Genomic DNA, 14,022 nt, shown 5'->3' on the forward strand with positions numbered 1-14,022 from the left:
CTGAAGCTTCTAAGCTTCTAAAGCTTGTTTGAAGTTTCATTATTGTAGGGGTACTACCTAGAGATGGTAGTGCACATGAAAGAGCCGAGGAATGTAAACTCATAGTTGTTTGGCCCTTAAACTCATGGTTGTGTCATACATGTGCTTGGAGTTACAACATTTTGGTTGGCGTCCTTTCCCTGCCACCATCTCCATTGATACATGACATTGCCTAAACACTCCTAAGCAAGAAGAGTTTAGACGTGGTTAGCAGAACAGATGAACGAGCTCTGTCATGTCCTGCCTTGTTCCCAATGATGAGCCCTCTTAGCCTCTGCGTTTCGTTGGAGGTTTTATTGGACGGTTACACCGCAACTGAGAGAAGAACGTGAATCAGCAGTTCATCCTGGTGGTTGGCTCCCCTTCCTGAAACATACCATAAAGACAGTTGTCTTTCCTGTGGCCTGTACCCAAATCTTTGTATGCCCAGCGCTATACTTGTGTCCCTGATGTCTGTCATGAGTAGAAAACGCATCAGCTTCCAAGAGCTGCTGCTGTTTTGTTGCAGGATCGAGCTGGGCTGGGCGCGTGGGTGGCTCCCTGGCCGGCTCCAGTCAGTTGAGGTACTCCCGTAGCCAGGGACTTGATTTACGCAGCAACCCCTGCGCTAGCCCATTCCTGCGTGTGATCAGGCCGCGCCTCTCCAGCACCGAAACTCTGTGGAGCTCGAGATGCGTGGGTTGACCAACTCTAGTATATGTGCCGTGCTCCTAAACGAATCGCCCTGCGTGGGGTTTTCTGTGCTGCAGCTTAGCGCTAGAGCCTGCCCCGTGTTGAGACTGCCTTCATCACTGCCTTCCGCTGCTCTCCTGCCTGAACGCCATTGATAACGTCATCTGAGTTAATTGGGTAGAAATCTGCTGCAAGGTCAATGCTGAATCTTTTCACGACCGTTTTAAATACACATCTGCTCAACAATGTCTGGTTCACTGTTGTAGTTCCGAGTTGTTTCTTCATCAGTTTTTGGTGAGCTCTATGTGAGAAACTGGATGAAAATCTCTGGCCTTTGGTAAACAGGAGACCAGCAAGTCTTACTGACCCTTTAGACCTTAAATTTTTATTTTGGGCCTCAATGTATCTATCTGAAGAACGGGAGGGATTGCTTTTGCAAGACTGTGCCAAAGAGAATGAGAAAAGGATTATAGAGACGAAACTGCAGGATTCTCATGGAAGTTTAGGTTGGTTTCTAAGCAGCTGAAAGTAGATGTTAGCATCTGAGCAAAACCACTTGACTTTGATTTTTGCTTTGGTCTAACCAAGTTTACATCCCGTGACGCAGACGAGCCTGTTTTGTCCGCTGCCTCGGAAACTGGTGTCCTGGTTAACTGGAAGGCAGATGCTTTTGAACAACCCGTCTTTATCTATAAATTACTCTGTGGTCTTTTAAGGTCATTAGTTCACATAATTTAGCTTCAGTTTGTGTTAGTTGTATGCTGTGATTTACTTACTCCGCCAAAGTCCAAGTGTCAGTTCTAAGAGCAGGATCTAGAACTAATTTTAGTTTACTTCGGGGTGGTCCAAGTTCAAAAGGGGGGGGGGGGGGCGGTTTCCCAGCTTTCCGGTTGTTGTTTATTTAAAACAAAACAAACCTTAAATTGGTTCAGCATACTTCTGCTGCAGGCGGGGGGAGGATTCCCTACATTTCTGTGGAGCTCTTTGTCCATAGTTTATTCACAATATTATTTGGTGATGTAAGTCTTTCTGTAAGCCGCTGTCTCTTCAGCTCTGCGTACGTTATTTCAGAATGTCTCAGGAGTCACCTAACTCTTTCCACTTGTTTCGTTGCAGACCCCTGTAAAAGAGCCCAACAGTGAAAATGTAGATATCAGCAGTGGAGGTGGGGTGACAGGCTGGAAGAGCAAGTGTTGCTGAACCTTCTCCTATATCACCAATCGCCATCCACCGCCCCTTTTTTCTCGCTGCAAAACAAACCACTCTGCCCGTTTTTAACCTTAAACCAATGTTTTGTTCCTCATCTTAACAAGCTCCTGTCTCCCTTTGGTTTTCCGTTTAGGACAGCTTGCGTACTATAATTTTCTCAACAACATGTATAGGAAAATGATCTCGGTGACTTCATTTTTTTCGTGTACCTGCTCAACTTACCACTACGTTTTGGTTGTATTATAGTCCCGTTCCTCCTGACATTAAAACATATAGCAATCATATTCAACTCTATTCTGCAAATTGTATAAGAATAAAAGTTAGAATTAACAATTTATTTTGTACAACAGTGGAATTTTCTGTCATGGATAATGTGCTTGAGTCACCATATTCTCTAGATACATCAGCAAAAGAGCCAGGAAAACTCATTTTCGCCTTGAGTCTGTGAATGGGGTTTATTTTGTCCTGTGCCTTATGTGGAAAGGAACTTTTGTTTTCATTTTTTTCTTTTCTTTTCTTCTGGTGGAAGCATGTGCAGGAGACATACCATCCATACTTGACCATTTTAAAATACTGAACTCTTCTGTGATTGCTTTCTGTAATTGTTGGTGTAATGCATCGAGGACAAAGGGTGGTGCAAAAAAAAAAAAAAAAAAAAAAAACAACAAACAAAAAAACAAACCTACATTTAATCTGCTGTGTCTCCTTTTTGGTGATCTAGCCATTCAGAACTGTTCCTGCTGCCATTTTTTTTTTCTCACTTGCAGCTCTTTCCTTTTGCCTGCATGCTGCTTTTATTTGCATTTCTTCATGGTGTGATGTGTTAATTAAAAGGATGGCAACCTGGTATGTTTGCCAAAAATTTAATACAAAGCACTGATTTAGCTTTCAAGGTAAAAATGTTGAAGATACCTACTAATTTCCCTCTAGCCAATGTCAGTTCACTAGTATATCTTCTCTCTCCTCCTGCATAGCCGTTGGGTTTTATGATATGGAAGAGTTATTTGCATGCACTAGTTTTCTATGGAGGGTGATGTGGTTGTCTACTTTATGTGTATGAATATAACATGCAATTCCCAAACTGACAGCAGTTAACACGAACTTTGAAGTTCCCTCTTACTGTTAGCCGCTCCAACGAGGTGTTCGGTAGCCCTGCAAAAGGCTGAGTGAAACTAGATTTTTTTTTTTTTTTTAAAAAAAAAGAGGAGGAAAAGAAAAAGAAAAGTTGGCAGTTTTAATTTATTACCTCCCTGAAAACTTTCCGTTTTCCAGTGTTCAAAGCCGAGTCACCGGTACTTGGGTCAGCCTTGCCCTCGCTCGGTGCGGTGGGCCTGGGGCGGGTGCTCCCCCCTGCTCGCCCCGCTCGCCGCCTTGCTGTGCCCGCAGCTCCCCGGCGTCGCCGATGCTGCGGCCGCCTGGTTTCTGAAAGGAGGGGGGTAAGGACTGCCCTGGCTCTGTCCGCTGCTCCTGCCCAACCGGGCCCTCGTCCGCAGGAGCCCCTGCCCCTTCGCTTGCCTTGCATGTAAGATACACCTAGGAGAGCTGCTCCGGCCAAGGACAAACAGATACTTTAAACAGACACTTCTTCCTCCCCGAGCCTCACCTTCTCCTTTAAAGTTGGACAAGCTTCTGCCTCACTCTTGTCCACTTGGGTTTTGGACTGTCTCCGGTAAATAAAGTAGTAAATAACACTGATTTAATTTTAATGAGATGATGGTGTTTTAACATTGAACTTCTAGTTTTGAATGGCTTCCCGTGTAGTAACTTGACCGAGGTGTCTCCCTTTTCCCTCTGTATTTTGGCATTTTGTCTCTGTGTGTGTTAACCCTCCCCAGTCGAGTGGCTCGGGCAGGGTGCCGGGGCCGGCGGATAGATCGACACCCTTCGTTTCTCGCGTCCCGCGCCTGCCGCTCAGCGTTGTAAATAGAGTACGGCTACCCTTTGGTTAAACCTGCACTTTCTGACATGATCAAAAAGGGAAAAAAAATGGAGAAATATACATCAACGTTCTTTTTGTATAATCCTTGTTTTAAACGTGAGCTTTTTATTTGCTTCCAGGGGCTTGGCTCCCTCTGTGTAAATCCCTCGGGATCCTTTGTAGACGCTGTGTTCGTTGCAAGCCAACAGGTAGAGAACAGGCCGCTCGCTGGTACTACTAGCTCTGACCGCCATTTCGTATTCTTACCCGGTTAATAAACTGAAATATTTCTAGATCATCTACTTCTGTTCATATAAAACCCCGTGAATTTTAACCGCGTGGCTTGGCTTTGTTTTGTGTTGTGGAGTGCAAGGCCCAGCCGAGGAGGAGTGAGCAACAAGAGTCGATACAGATGCTAAAAGAAAAAAAAAAAAAAAGTAATAATAATGATGTTGGAGGAATTTGCAGTAACTTTATTTCTGCTGGTATCTAAACTTCCTGCTAGCTAGCAAACTAACTGCTTGTGAAACCTCTACTTGGAAGACACCCCCAGCCCCGTGCGTGGAATAAAGCCTAAGGCCAGCCTGGAAAAGGATGCCAAAGCAGCTTTCCCGGTGCCCAGCTTTGCCCGGTGCCGGCGGTGCTGCTGCAGGGAGGCTTTAGCTGACCCGGCCAGCGGAGGAAAAGCTCGGCGCTACCTTTTGTCATGGCGCAAAAAAAAAAAAAAAAAAAAAAAAAAAGTAACTTGATTAAATTGGTCACGATAAACTAAAAAGCTGAGGTTGAATCTATGAACCACGCTCTGGTGCTTCGGCGCTGCCCGGGGAGCTGCTGGTGCCGCGCGGGGCAGGGGTAAATGGCGCTTCGTGCTCTCGGACTCGGATGGTGGAAAAACAGCATCAACTTAAGGTCTAGGATTAATTCCCATGCCTACAATTTTTTACTTAATCTTTTAATATTTTTGCTACTCCACTCTGGCTTTTTATTTAAAACACATTCTTTTGTACCACTTACTGTATCAAATTGTATAAAAGATCACTGTCCCATTCTTGGTCATACCAAGAGCAAATAAAAGCTTTTATAAACTTGCATTGGTTACTTCCTCGGCCCCGTTAACTTCCCTCTCACCAAGCCTTGGCCGGGGGGGGCGAGGGCTGAGCGCCAGCCGCCCCTCGGAGGAGGTGGGTGCCGGGGCTGGGACAAGGCACCCCGCACCCCCCCCAGCCCTCGGGCCAGAGAACAGCTCTGCACCTGGGCCGTAGCTGCCCTCGGACTGCGCAGCGGCGACTGCTTGGACCTACCGATAGAACCTGGAAAGCACGAGGTGTTGAAATTATTTGGCCGGGGGTAGAGCTGTCGCTTCGTACAGAGAAGCCCCAGGCTGTTCTTCAAGGCAGGACAGTGCTACGGCGTATCGAAGGCTGCCGGCACCTGCCTGGCGGAGCCTCGGTGGGTGGGGGTACAGCCGCCTCTTGGCCGTGTCCCCCAGGGATCCCCGGCTCCTTGCAGAGCACCTTTGCAAACGCGTTTAAGGAAAGGGGCTGTTGCAGCTCTCCGCGCCCGCAGGTCCCGGTGTGGATGCGAGGGACGGGCGGGTTTTCCAGCTCCCCAAGAGCCCCCGTGGCCGTGCCAGCGGCCGGCTGGGTTTACAGCTGGGCTGATGTCCCTCCCCGCTGACCGGGAGCCATTCGTGCTGGCCGGTCCCCTCTCCACAAGCGCTCCTGCCCGTGGGAGGTGCCCTGGGGTCACCCACAGCCTTTGGGCACTCCAGGGTCGGGGATGTCACCCCCCAGCCAAAGCCCAGCGAGGGGCCTGTCCCCATGCCCGCGGCGAGGGGACATGCTTCTCCTTCCCTCCGGCTGCCATGGTGTCCGTAACCGGGAGAGGGTGTTTTCGTGCTGCTGTCGGTGATAAAGCCGCCGCCGAGGCTGCGAGTTTGTCACGGCTGCAGCCCCTGGCAGCCCGTGGGTCCCCTCGCAGGGGGACGACGCCGTGGGGAGCAGCTCGGCGATGCCGAACCGTCCCCATCCCCGTGACCCTGCACCACCGCTGCCTTCTGTGCCCCGTCCCTCGGCTTTCCCGTCCTGCTGGGCCCACTCTGCCCGGCTTCACGCAGCCAAAGCCGCCCACCGCCGCCTCCGCGACGCCGCTCATCGCTGTTCTTCCGTGGGGACGGAAGAGTTCGGCTCGGCTGCCGCTGCCGGGGCGCAGAGCAAGGCCTCACGGCGTGGCAGCTCTGCACGGCCATGGCCATCGCGCTGCTGGCGGTGCGAGGGGTTCCGGGGGGCTTGGGGAGAGGGGGCCCGGCAGGGACCTTCCCCACAGACACCGTCCCGCGGCTCTCAGGGTCCCGCTTGTCGTGTCACCCCCGTGGGTGAGTCCCGAGGCTCTCCCCATCCTCCTGCCGCTGTCCCCTCCCTGCTCCGTCCCCGTCCCTGCTCGGTGATGTCCCGGCCGGGGATCCCCGTGGTGGTGCTGTCCCTGCCGGGGGGGTCCCCACTTTGTGTGCCGGGTCTGTGTGGCGGTGCTGGGGCGGGGGGGGGTCCCCGCCGGGGAGCGGGGTGTGAGGCGGCTTCGGGCTCCTCCGCCCGTCCCCGCCCGGGCCCTCCGCACCCCCCGCAGCCCCCCCCAGGTAGGAAACCCCCGGCCAGGTCCCAGCGCCCCCCCGCCCTGCACGGCCCCCGCGGCACCGGGCCGGATCCGGCAGCGGAACGGGGCGGGCTCCAGGTCCCCTTCCCTCGGCGGCCGAAGGGAGCTGAGCCCCCCGCGACCCCTGGGAAGGCTCCGGGCGGTTGGGGCTGAGCCCCCCCGCGACCCCCGAGGGGCTCCGGGCCGTTCGTCCGGAGGGCCGGGCGGAGCCGCCGCCACCCCCGGGGCAGCCTTCCCTCCGCGGGGCACCCCGGGAGCAGCCCCCGCCTCGACGGGTCCCCGCCGGGGGGGGGGGGGGGATATGCCCGGCCAAGCGGGGGGGTCCCGCCGGGGGGGTCCCCGCCCGCCGCCGCCTCCCCCCGCCCCCGCCGCGGGGGGCTCCCGCCTGTCGGGGCGGGCGGGCAGGAGGGGCCGGGGGCGGGCGGGGGGCGGCTCCCGGCTGCCCCGTTCCCCGCCGCCCCCCGCCCCGGCCCCGGCCCCGCCGCTGCCCCGGCCCGGCGGCGGCGATGGAGCCCGGCGCGGCCGCCCCCCCCCGCGGCCCGGGGCCGGCCTGAGCCGCGATGCGATGGAGAAGCTGGCGGCGGGGCTGGCCCGGCTCCGCTGGAGCCCCGCGGCGCTGCCCCTCGATGCGATCGTCAGCCAGTGCCGGCTGCCCACCCTCGTCTGCCTGGGGCAGGGTGAGCCGCGGCGGGGCCGGGGGGGCGACGGAGGAGGGAGGGAGGCTGGAGGGGCGAGGAGGAAGGAGGGAGAGAGGCCAGAGGGACGAGGAGGAGGAGGAGGGAGGAAGGCTGGAGGGACCGGGGGGAGGGAGGCAGAGAGGCTGGAGCGATGGGGAGGAGGGAGGGAGGAAGGCTGGAGAGAGGAGGGAGGGATGGAGGGCGGAGGGATGGGGAGGAGGGAGGGAGGAAGGCTGGAGGGGCGAGGAGGAGGAGGAGGGAGGAAGGCTGGAGGGATGGGGAAGGAGGAGGGCGAGACGCTGGAGGGATGGGGAGGAGGGAGGGAGGAAGGCTAGAGGGATGGAGAGGAGGGAGGAAGGGAGGAGGAGGAGGGAGGGAGGCTAGGGGGATGGAGAGGAAGAGGAAGGCAAGCTGGGGGGGTGAGGAGGAGGGGAGGATGGGGGGTGGAGGGATGGGGAGAAGGGAGGGAGGAAGGCTTGAGAAGTGAGGAGGAGAAGGGAGGAAGGCTGGAGCAGGGAGGAGGAGGGATGAAGGCTGGAGGATGAGGAGAAGGGAGAGGGGAAGACTAGAGTGGTGAGAAGGAGGAGGAAGGAAGGCTGGAGGGAGGAGGACGAAGGTGAAGGAAGGCTGGAGGGAGAAGGAGGAAGATGAAGGAAGGTGGGAGGGATGAGGAGGGAGGAAGGCTGGAGGGACCGGGAGAAGGGAGGGAGGCTGGAGTGATGGGGAGGAGGGAGGCAGGAAGGCTGGAGGGGTGAGGAGGAGGGATGAAGGCTGGAGGGGTGAGGAAGAGGAGGGAGGCCCGGTGAGGCAGGACCGGGCTGCTGTCCCGTGTCCGTGGCTGCTGCCGTTTTGTTTGGGCTCTTCTCCCGTGGGGTTGGGGGGGGCCGGGGGCTGCTGCTCACCCGATCCCTGGGGCTCCACCAGCACCCGTGGGGGAGTGTGGGGGGGTTGTGGGGGGAGCAGGCTGCCCCAGCCATGGGGCCAGGCCCTGGGTGCCCCCCTCACCCCTTCCAGGTGACACGCTGGAGGTGGTGGCACCAGGCGGGGGGGGGGGGGGCTCAGAGCCACCGTGTGGCCGTTCCCCCCCCCCCCCCGCCACCCTCCCTGGGGCACAGCCTGGCTGGGGGGGGGTGGGGGGGTGTGTGGGGGGGTGTGGGTGTGTGTGCCCGGCTGTGACCCCCCCAGATCAGGGGACACCCCCCCCCCCCCCCCCCCCCCCCCCCCCAAGCAGGGTGCATCCCTCTGGAACAGTGTGCCCCCCCCTCAGATCAAGGTGCCCCCCCCCCCCCCAAGCAGGGTGAACCCCTCCGGAGCAGGGTGGGTGCTCAGGGCCACACCGGGGGTGGGTGCCGGGGCCGCGGGGTGCAGCGGCAGTGGGGGCCCCCGCGCCGGCCCCATCTCAATAAACTTCTTGTTTGCGGCGGCTGCAGCTTTTCAGGGGGGACAAAGAAATTGTTTCCTGGGCAACTGGCGGCTCTTGGCAGCGGGCACCTGCTCATCCCTCCGGCTGGTCGGCCGGGTGCCCCGGGGAGGGTGGGGGTGTCCTGGGGGTGGTGACAGCCCCGTCCCCTGGCAGGTGAGCGCGTGGAGGGGGTGAGCGCTCAGGACGTGCTGCTGGTCCACTCCTGCCGGCAGTGGACGACGGTGACGGCTCACAGCCTGGAGGAGGGACACTACGTCATCGGCCCCAAAATCGACATCCCACTCCAGTACCCAGGTGGGGGTGGCCGGGGCGTGGGGGGGCAAGGACAAGGGTGTCGGTGTCCCCTGGGGCATCAGGGGACCACCACCCCCCACTCTGGCAGCTGAACTGGGGCTGCTCCAGTATGGCCCAGTCTGGGGGGGGGAGATGCTCTGGTTTGGGGGCTGCTCTCTGCCCCTCCCTCCCAAAGCTGGGGGGCTGGGGGGGGCTGGCGGGGGTGGGCAGGGGATGGGATGGGGACAGGAACAGGGATGGGGGTGGGACTGGGGATGGGATGAGGATGGGGACAGGAATGCAATGAGGACAAGGATGGGATGGGATGGGGATGGGATGAAACGAGGACAGGGATGGGATGGGATGAGGGTGGGGCTGGGATGGGACAAGGACAGGGATGGGGATGGGGATGAGGGTGGGGCTGGGGACCCGGCTGGGGCTGGCGGTGCAGACGAAGGTGCTGAGATGCTGGCGGCCGCCGTAGCAAGAGCCTTAATGACCACTCTAAGTGCTCGCCATGTCGGTAATGAGTCCTGCTAATAAATAAATAATGGAAAATGGAGCGGGGGAGGGGCTAATCGCCTGTCCCAAGGGGGGGCGAGGAGGGGGGGGGGCCGGGCAGTTTGTTAACCGGCTTCGGGGGGCTCGGCCGTGCCCAAGCCCAGCGTGTGGGGCTGCCCCCGGCTCAGGCACCCCGGCTCCGGCCTCCACCGAGTGCTGCGGCCCCGAAGCCCTGCCCGGCGAGGGGCGGCCGTGGCCCCAGCACCGCTCGGCACGGGGCTGGCAGCGGTGGAGCCGGCTGGCGCGGGCACGTCGGGGGATTAATATTCCCCTCGGGTCTGTCCCTGCCGAGCCGATGCCGATGGCGGCAGTTTTGCTGCCAGCCACAGCCCCCCCCCGCCCCGCTCCTGCCTTCGCCTACGCCACCGGCTCTGCTGCTGCCCATCCCCGGGTCCCCTCCCCGGTGGCTCTCCCACCCGAGGCGTGGGGCAGTGGGGGGGTCGCAGGGCCTTGGGGGGGGCAGTGGGGGCTCCCTGCCCTTTGGCTGCCCCGCGGGCGGGTTCCTCCAGCCATGGGGCATTTCTGCAGTCGCTTTGGGGTGGTCCCCGCAGCTCCGGGGGGGTGGCATTGCCGAGACACCCCGTGTGCCAGGGCATTGTGCTCTGTCCCACCCAAAGCCCCCCCCCCCCTGGTGCTGCCTGTGTAGGGTGCAGGTGTGGGGGATGCGCTGGTGTCCCCTTGCAGCACCCGGACGCACTGAGTGAAGCCCACAGAAATGCCCCCCCCCAAAATGTGATGGGGACCCCAGCAGGTCCCCGGGGCCAAGCACTGGAGATGGGCTCCTCACCGCCGTGGCTTTGGCTGCCCCACGCAGGGAAGTTCAAGCTGCTGGACCAGGACCGGGACATCCGCGAGCCCGTGCAGTACTTCAACAGCGTGGAGGAGGTGGCCAGCATCTTCCCAGACCGTGTCTTTGTCATGGAGGCCATCACCTTCAGTGTGAAGGTCAGCATGGGGACAGCGGGGGACGGTGGTGGGACAGCAGGGGACACTGGTGGGGCGGCAGGGAATGGTAGTGGGATGTGAGGGGACGTCACGGGACAGTGGTGGGCCAGCAGGTGAATGTCAGGGAGTGGTGGTGAGGCAGCAGAGGGTTGTGGTGGGACATCAGGGGTCAGTGGTGGGACATCACGAGAGGACAGTGGGCCAACAGGGGATGGTGGTGGGAATCAGGGGACGGTGGTGGGACGTCGGGGTGGGTTGTGGAATATCAGGGTGAGGTGGTAGAAATCGGGGGGGGGGGGTTGGTGGGGGACATTGGGGGGGTCAGTGGTGGGACATCAGAAGAGTGGGACAGCGGGGGGGGGGGGGGTGATGGTGGCACGTTACAGGACGGTGGTGGGATGTCAGGGGACAGTGCCAGGGCAGCGGGTCCCATGGTGGGGCTGTCCCGGGGCAGGTGGTGTCAGGGGAGTTCAGCGAGGACAGCGAGGTGTACAACTTCACGCTGCACGCGGGGGACGAGCTGACGCTGATGGGCCAAGCGGAGATCCTCTGCGCCAAGACGGTGAAGGAGAAATCCCGCTTCAACACCATCCTGCGGAAACTGGGCAAGGCGGCGCCGGCGGCGGGGGCCAGGCAGGTGAAGGGCAAGATGCCCTGCCTGATCTGCATGAACCACCGCACCAACGAGAGCCTCAGCCTGCCCTTTCAGTGCAAGGGCCGCTTCAGCACCCGCAGTCCCCTCGAGCTGCGGCTGCAGGAGGGCGAGCACACCATCCGCAGCATCATCGAGAAGGTGCGGCTGCCCGTCAACGTGGCCGTGCCCAGCCGCCCCGCACGCAACCCCTACGACCTGCACGCCATCCGCGAGGGCCACTGCTACAAGCTGGTCAGCATCATCTCCAAGACGGTGGTGCTGTGCTGCATCCTCCGTCGGGACGAGCTGGTCCCCTTCCACTTCCTCCTGCTGACCGACATGCCCCGTTTCCAGCTGCCCGAGGGGCTGCTGGCCGGGGACCCCCAGCTGGAGAAGCTGCTGCGGGACAGCGCTGCGTACTGCCACGACCGCTTCAACCCCGACGAGTACTCGCGGGCCGTGCGGGAGGCCAAACCCGATTTTTCGGAGGAGTGCGCCAGCCCCCGGCGCTTGCGGCTCTGCCTGCCTGCCTGCGCCCGCGAGGAGCTCAGCCAGCCCCTCCAGCGCCTCTCCCTCTGCGCCTGCAGCACCGGGGTCCCCCGGGAACCCACCGCCCGCTGCCAGGGATCGTGGAACGTCGGGGGGGGCACCCCGCGCCCACCGCTGCCCGACTTCCCCGACCCCGACTGGGAGTACGTGACGCCCGACTGGGCCGAGCCCGAGTTCAGGACTCAGGAGCCGCTGGAGATCCCCTACGAGGAGCTCTGGAGCAACCCCAGCCCAGAGGGCTGCTGCGAGCCCGGCAGCGGCACCGGCCGGCGGGACCTCGTCTCCTTCGGGGCCGTCACCCCGCTGGGCTCCCCGCACCGTCCCGGCGTGCCCGGGGACGAGACTCGTGGGGACACCCCGCCCCCCGTGCCACCCAAGTCGGAGGCGGTAAGAGCCGCGGTGCTGACCCCGGGGATGGGGAACGACGGCCCTGGGGCTCCCCCTGCGCCAGCTGCCCTGGCCGGGGCGATGCACGGGGCGAGCCGGGCAGTGAGCCCCAGGGGGGTGCGGGGCTCGGGGCTGGGACCCCCTGTCCCCTGGCTCCAGGGTCCCTCCCCAGCTCTGCTTGGTCACCCAAATCCTCTGGGCTCCCCAGCACCATGGGGTCCCCAGTTCCCCCCATCACCAGGGGTACCCAAATCCACAGGACACCCCTGTACCACAGGGTCCCCGGTTCCCCATAGCTCTGCACCATGGGGCACCCGAATCTCTTGGGCTTCTCACCACCGTGGGGGTACCCAGATCCTCTGGGCTCCCCCGCACCGTGGGGTACCCAAATTTTTGGGATCCCTGCAGCATGGGGTACCCAGTTCCCTGAGGGTCCCCCACCCCATTGGTACCCAGAGCTGCCCCCCAGCCCCGCCTCGCCCTCTCCAGCCGCGGGGTCCCGAGCGCAGATCCCCCAGCACCGGTGACCTGACGGTCCTCACCCCCGCTTCCAGGTGAAGGAGGAGTGCCGGTTGCTGAACGCGCCCCCCGTGCCGCCCCGGGGCAGCCGCCCCCCAGCGCCCTGCAGCCCCCCGGCCCCCCTGCGCTGCCCGAAGCTGGCTCCCGCTCCCTCGCCCAGCCCCAGCCTCTCCTACTACTCCTCGGGGCTCCACGATGGGTGAGTGGCTCCGGCGCGGCCTGGATGCTGTGGCGGGGATGGGGCGGTGGGTTGACGCCCCGGGGTGGGCTGCCCCTGCCCCGTGGGGCTGGGGGGGACACGGCCCCGGGGTGACGGTGACGTTCCCCTTCCTCCGGCAGGTCGGTCCCGCGGAGCGGCAGCGGCTCGCCCTCACCGGACGCCTACTCGCTGTACTGCTACCCCTGCACCTGGGGCGACTGCAAAGCCGGGGAGGCCCCCGGGCGCCCGCTGCCCCCCGCCGCGCTGCTCCCCGCCGCCCAGCCCACCCCCACCTCCTGGTCGGACCCCTGGGCCTACGCCGACGCGGGCGCCGGGGTGGGCAGCGGCTGCTCGACCCCACTGCCGGGGGCCGAGCCCCCCCTGAAGCCCTACCGCAGCTGCCCCCGCCTCAAGCCCCCGCACCCCCAAAAACGCTTTGCGCCCTTTGGGGCGCTCAACCCCTTCGCCGGCCCGGCTGAGTGGCCGGAGAGCCCGGAGTGGCCCAAGCCGCCTTCGGCCCCGGCAGCCCCCTCTTCCTCCTCCTCGCCGGAGCCCTTCGCCCCCGTCGAGGGGCTGGAGCCGGCACCCCCCCCTCGCCCCCCCAAGGCCTTCGAGGGGGACAGCATCGTCATCCGCGGGGCGGCCCCGCTCTCGCCTGCCGTCCTGCGCGGGGCCGAGGGCGGCGTCACCCGCGTCTACCTGGCACAGGGCGTCATCGAGGTGCCACCGGCGGCGCGGGGCGATGGGGGGGCCCCGCCGGCCACCCCCCGTCCCAGCGGGGACGGCTCGCCCTGGCTGCCCCCCGCCGACCTCTCGGCCCTCTCGCTGGAGGAGGTCTCCAAGTGCCTGCGCTTCATCGGCCTCTCCGAGGACGTGGTCAGCTTCTTCGCCCGCGAGCGCATCGACGGCAGCATCTTCGTGCAGCTCAGCGAGGAGATCCTGGCCGACGACTTCCGCCTCACCAAGCTCCAGGTGAAGAAGATCATGCAGTTCATCAAGGGCTGGCGCCCCAAGATCTAAGCCACACACTGGGGACCCCGTGGACTCTGGGGGTCCCCCAGCCACCCGGACCATGGCTCTGGCTCTCCCCGCTCCCATCCCCTGCCCGGTGCTGGGGGGGCCCCGACACGGCCGTCACCGGCTGCGGGGTACCCTCCTCCCCGGCAGCTCGGCCCTATTGCCCAGCCCTCCCCACTTTCCCTTTTAACACTGGACAGTAATTTTGGCCCAAATGGGCTGGAAAATACTGGAGTTTGCGTTGACTGGTTTAACTTAATCCTTGTGGATTAGTGTAATAAAGGTACGGGAGAAAAACAAGCCACCGGAGAAGCTCCTTGCTCAGGGAGGAGGGGGAAGGAGGATCCGGGG

At 61.8% G+C, this 14,022-nt stretch overlaps 2 protein-coding genes across 3 annotated transcripts in view; both read left to right on the top strand.

The window, feature by feature from the left end:
- RAB10 (RAB10, member RAS oncogene family) overlaps positions 1-2,601 on the top strand; it is a 44,652-nt gene extending 42,051 nt beyond the window's left edge. Inside the window, exon 6 of the mRNA XM_054820343.1 lies at positions 1,828-2,601. Coding sequence (XP_054676318.1) covers positions 1,828-1,911 — 84 coding nt within the window. The 3' untranslated portion in view covers positions 1,912-2,601. The remainder of the gene's footprint in view (positions 1-1,827) is intronic.
- A 4,309-nt stretch (positions 2,602-6,910) lies between these two features.
- On the top strand, positions 6,911-13,955 carry GAREM2 (GRB2 associated regulator of MAPK1 subtype 2). 2 transcript variants are annotated; one of them, XM_054821227.1, is made up of 7 exons: positions 6,911-7,164; positions 8,741-8,881; positions 9,345-9,383; positions 10,236-10,366; positions 10,821-11,936; positions 12,491-12,654; positions 12,795-13,955. In XM_054821227.1, exons 1-7 carry the CDS (start codon positions 7,053-7,055, stop codon positions 13,672-13,674), a joined length of 2,583 nt encoding a protein of 860 aa, XP_054677202.1. In that variant the 5' UTR covers positions 6,911-7,052; the 3' UTR covers positions 13,675-13,955. The 2 variants fall into 2 exon arrangements, with proteins under 2 accessions (XP_054677202.1, XP_054677203.1); XM_054821228.1 differs by lacking the exon at positions 9,345-9,383.
- Positions 13,956-14,022: the final 67 nt, after the last annotated feature.

This window comes from Grus americana, chromosome 3 (assembly GCF_028858705.1).
Source record: "Grus americana isolate bGruAme1 chromosome 3, bGruAme1.mat, whole genome shotgun sequence".
Lineage (NCBI taxonomy): Eukaryota > Metazoa > Chordata > Aves > Gruiformes > Gruidae > Grus > Grus americana.

Bases quoted from the DNA above. Each gene is read 5' to 3' on its own strand.
- GAREM2 (XM_054821227.1), top strand. From the start codon at position 7,053: ATGGAGAAGCTGGCGGCGGGGCTGGCCCGGCTCCGCTGGAGCCCCGCG. The intron at 9,384-10,235 runs GTAATGAGTCCT...TGCCCCACGCAG, and splicing joins TCTAAGTGCTCGCCATGTCG to GGAAGTTCAAGCTGCTGGAC. The intron at 10,367-10,820 runs GTCAGCATGGGG...GTCCCGGGGCAG, and splicing joins CCATCACCTTCAGTGTGAAG to GTGGTGTCAGGGGAGTTCAG.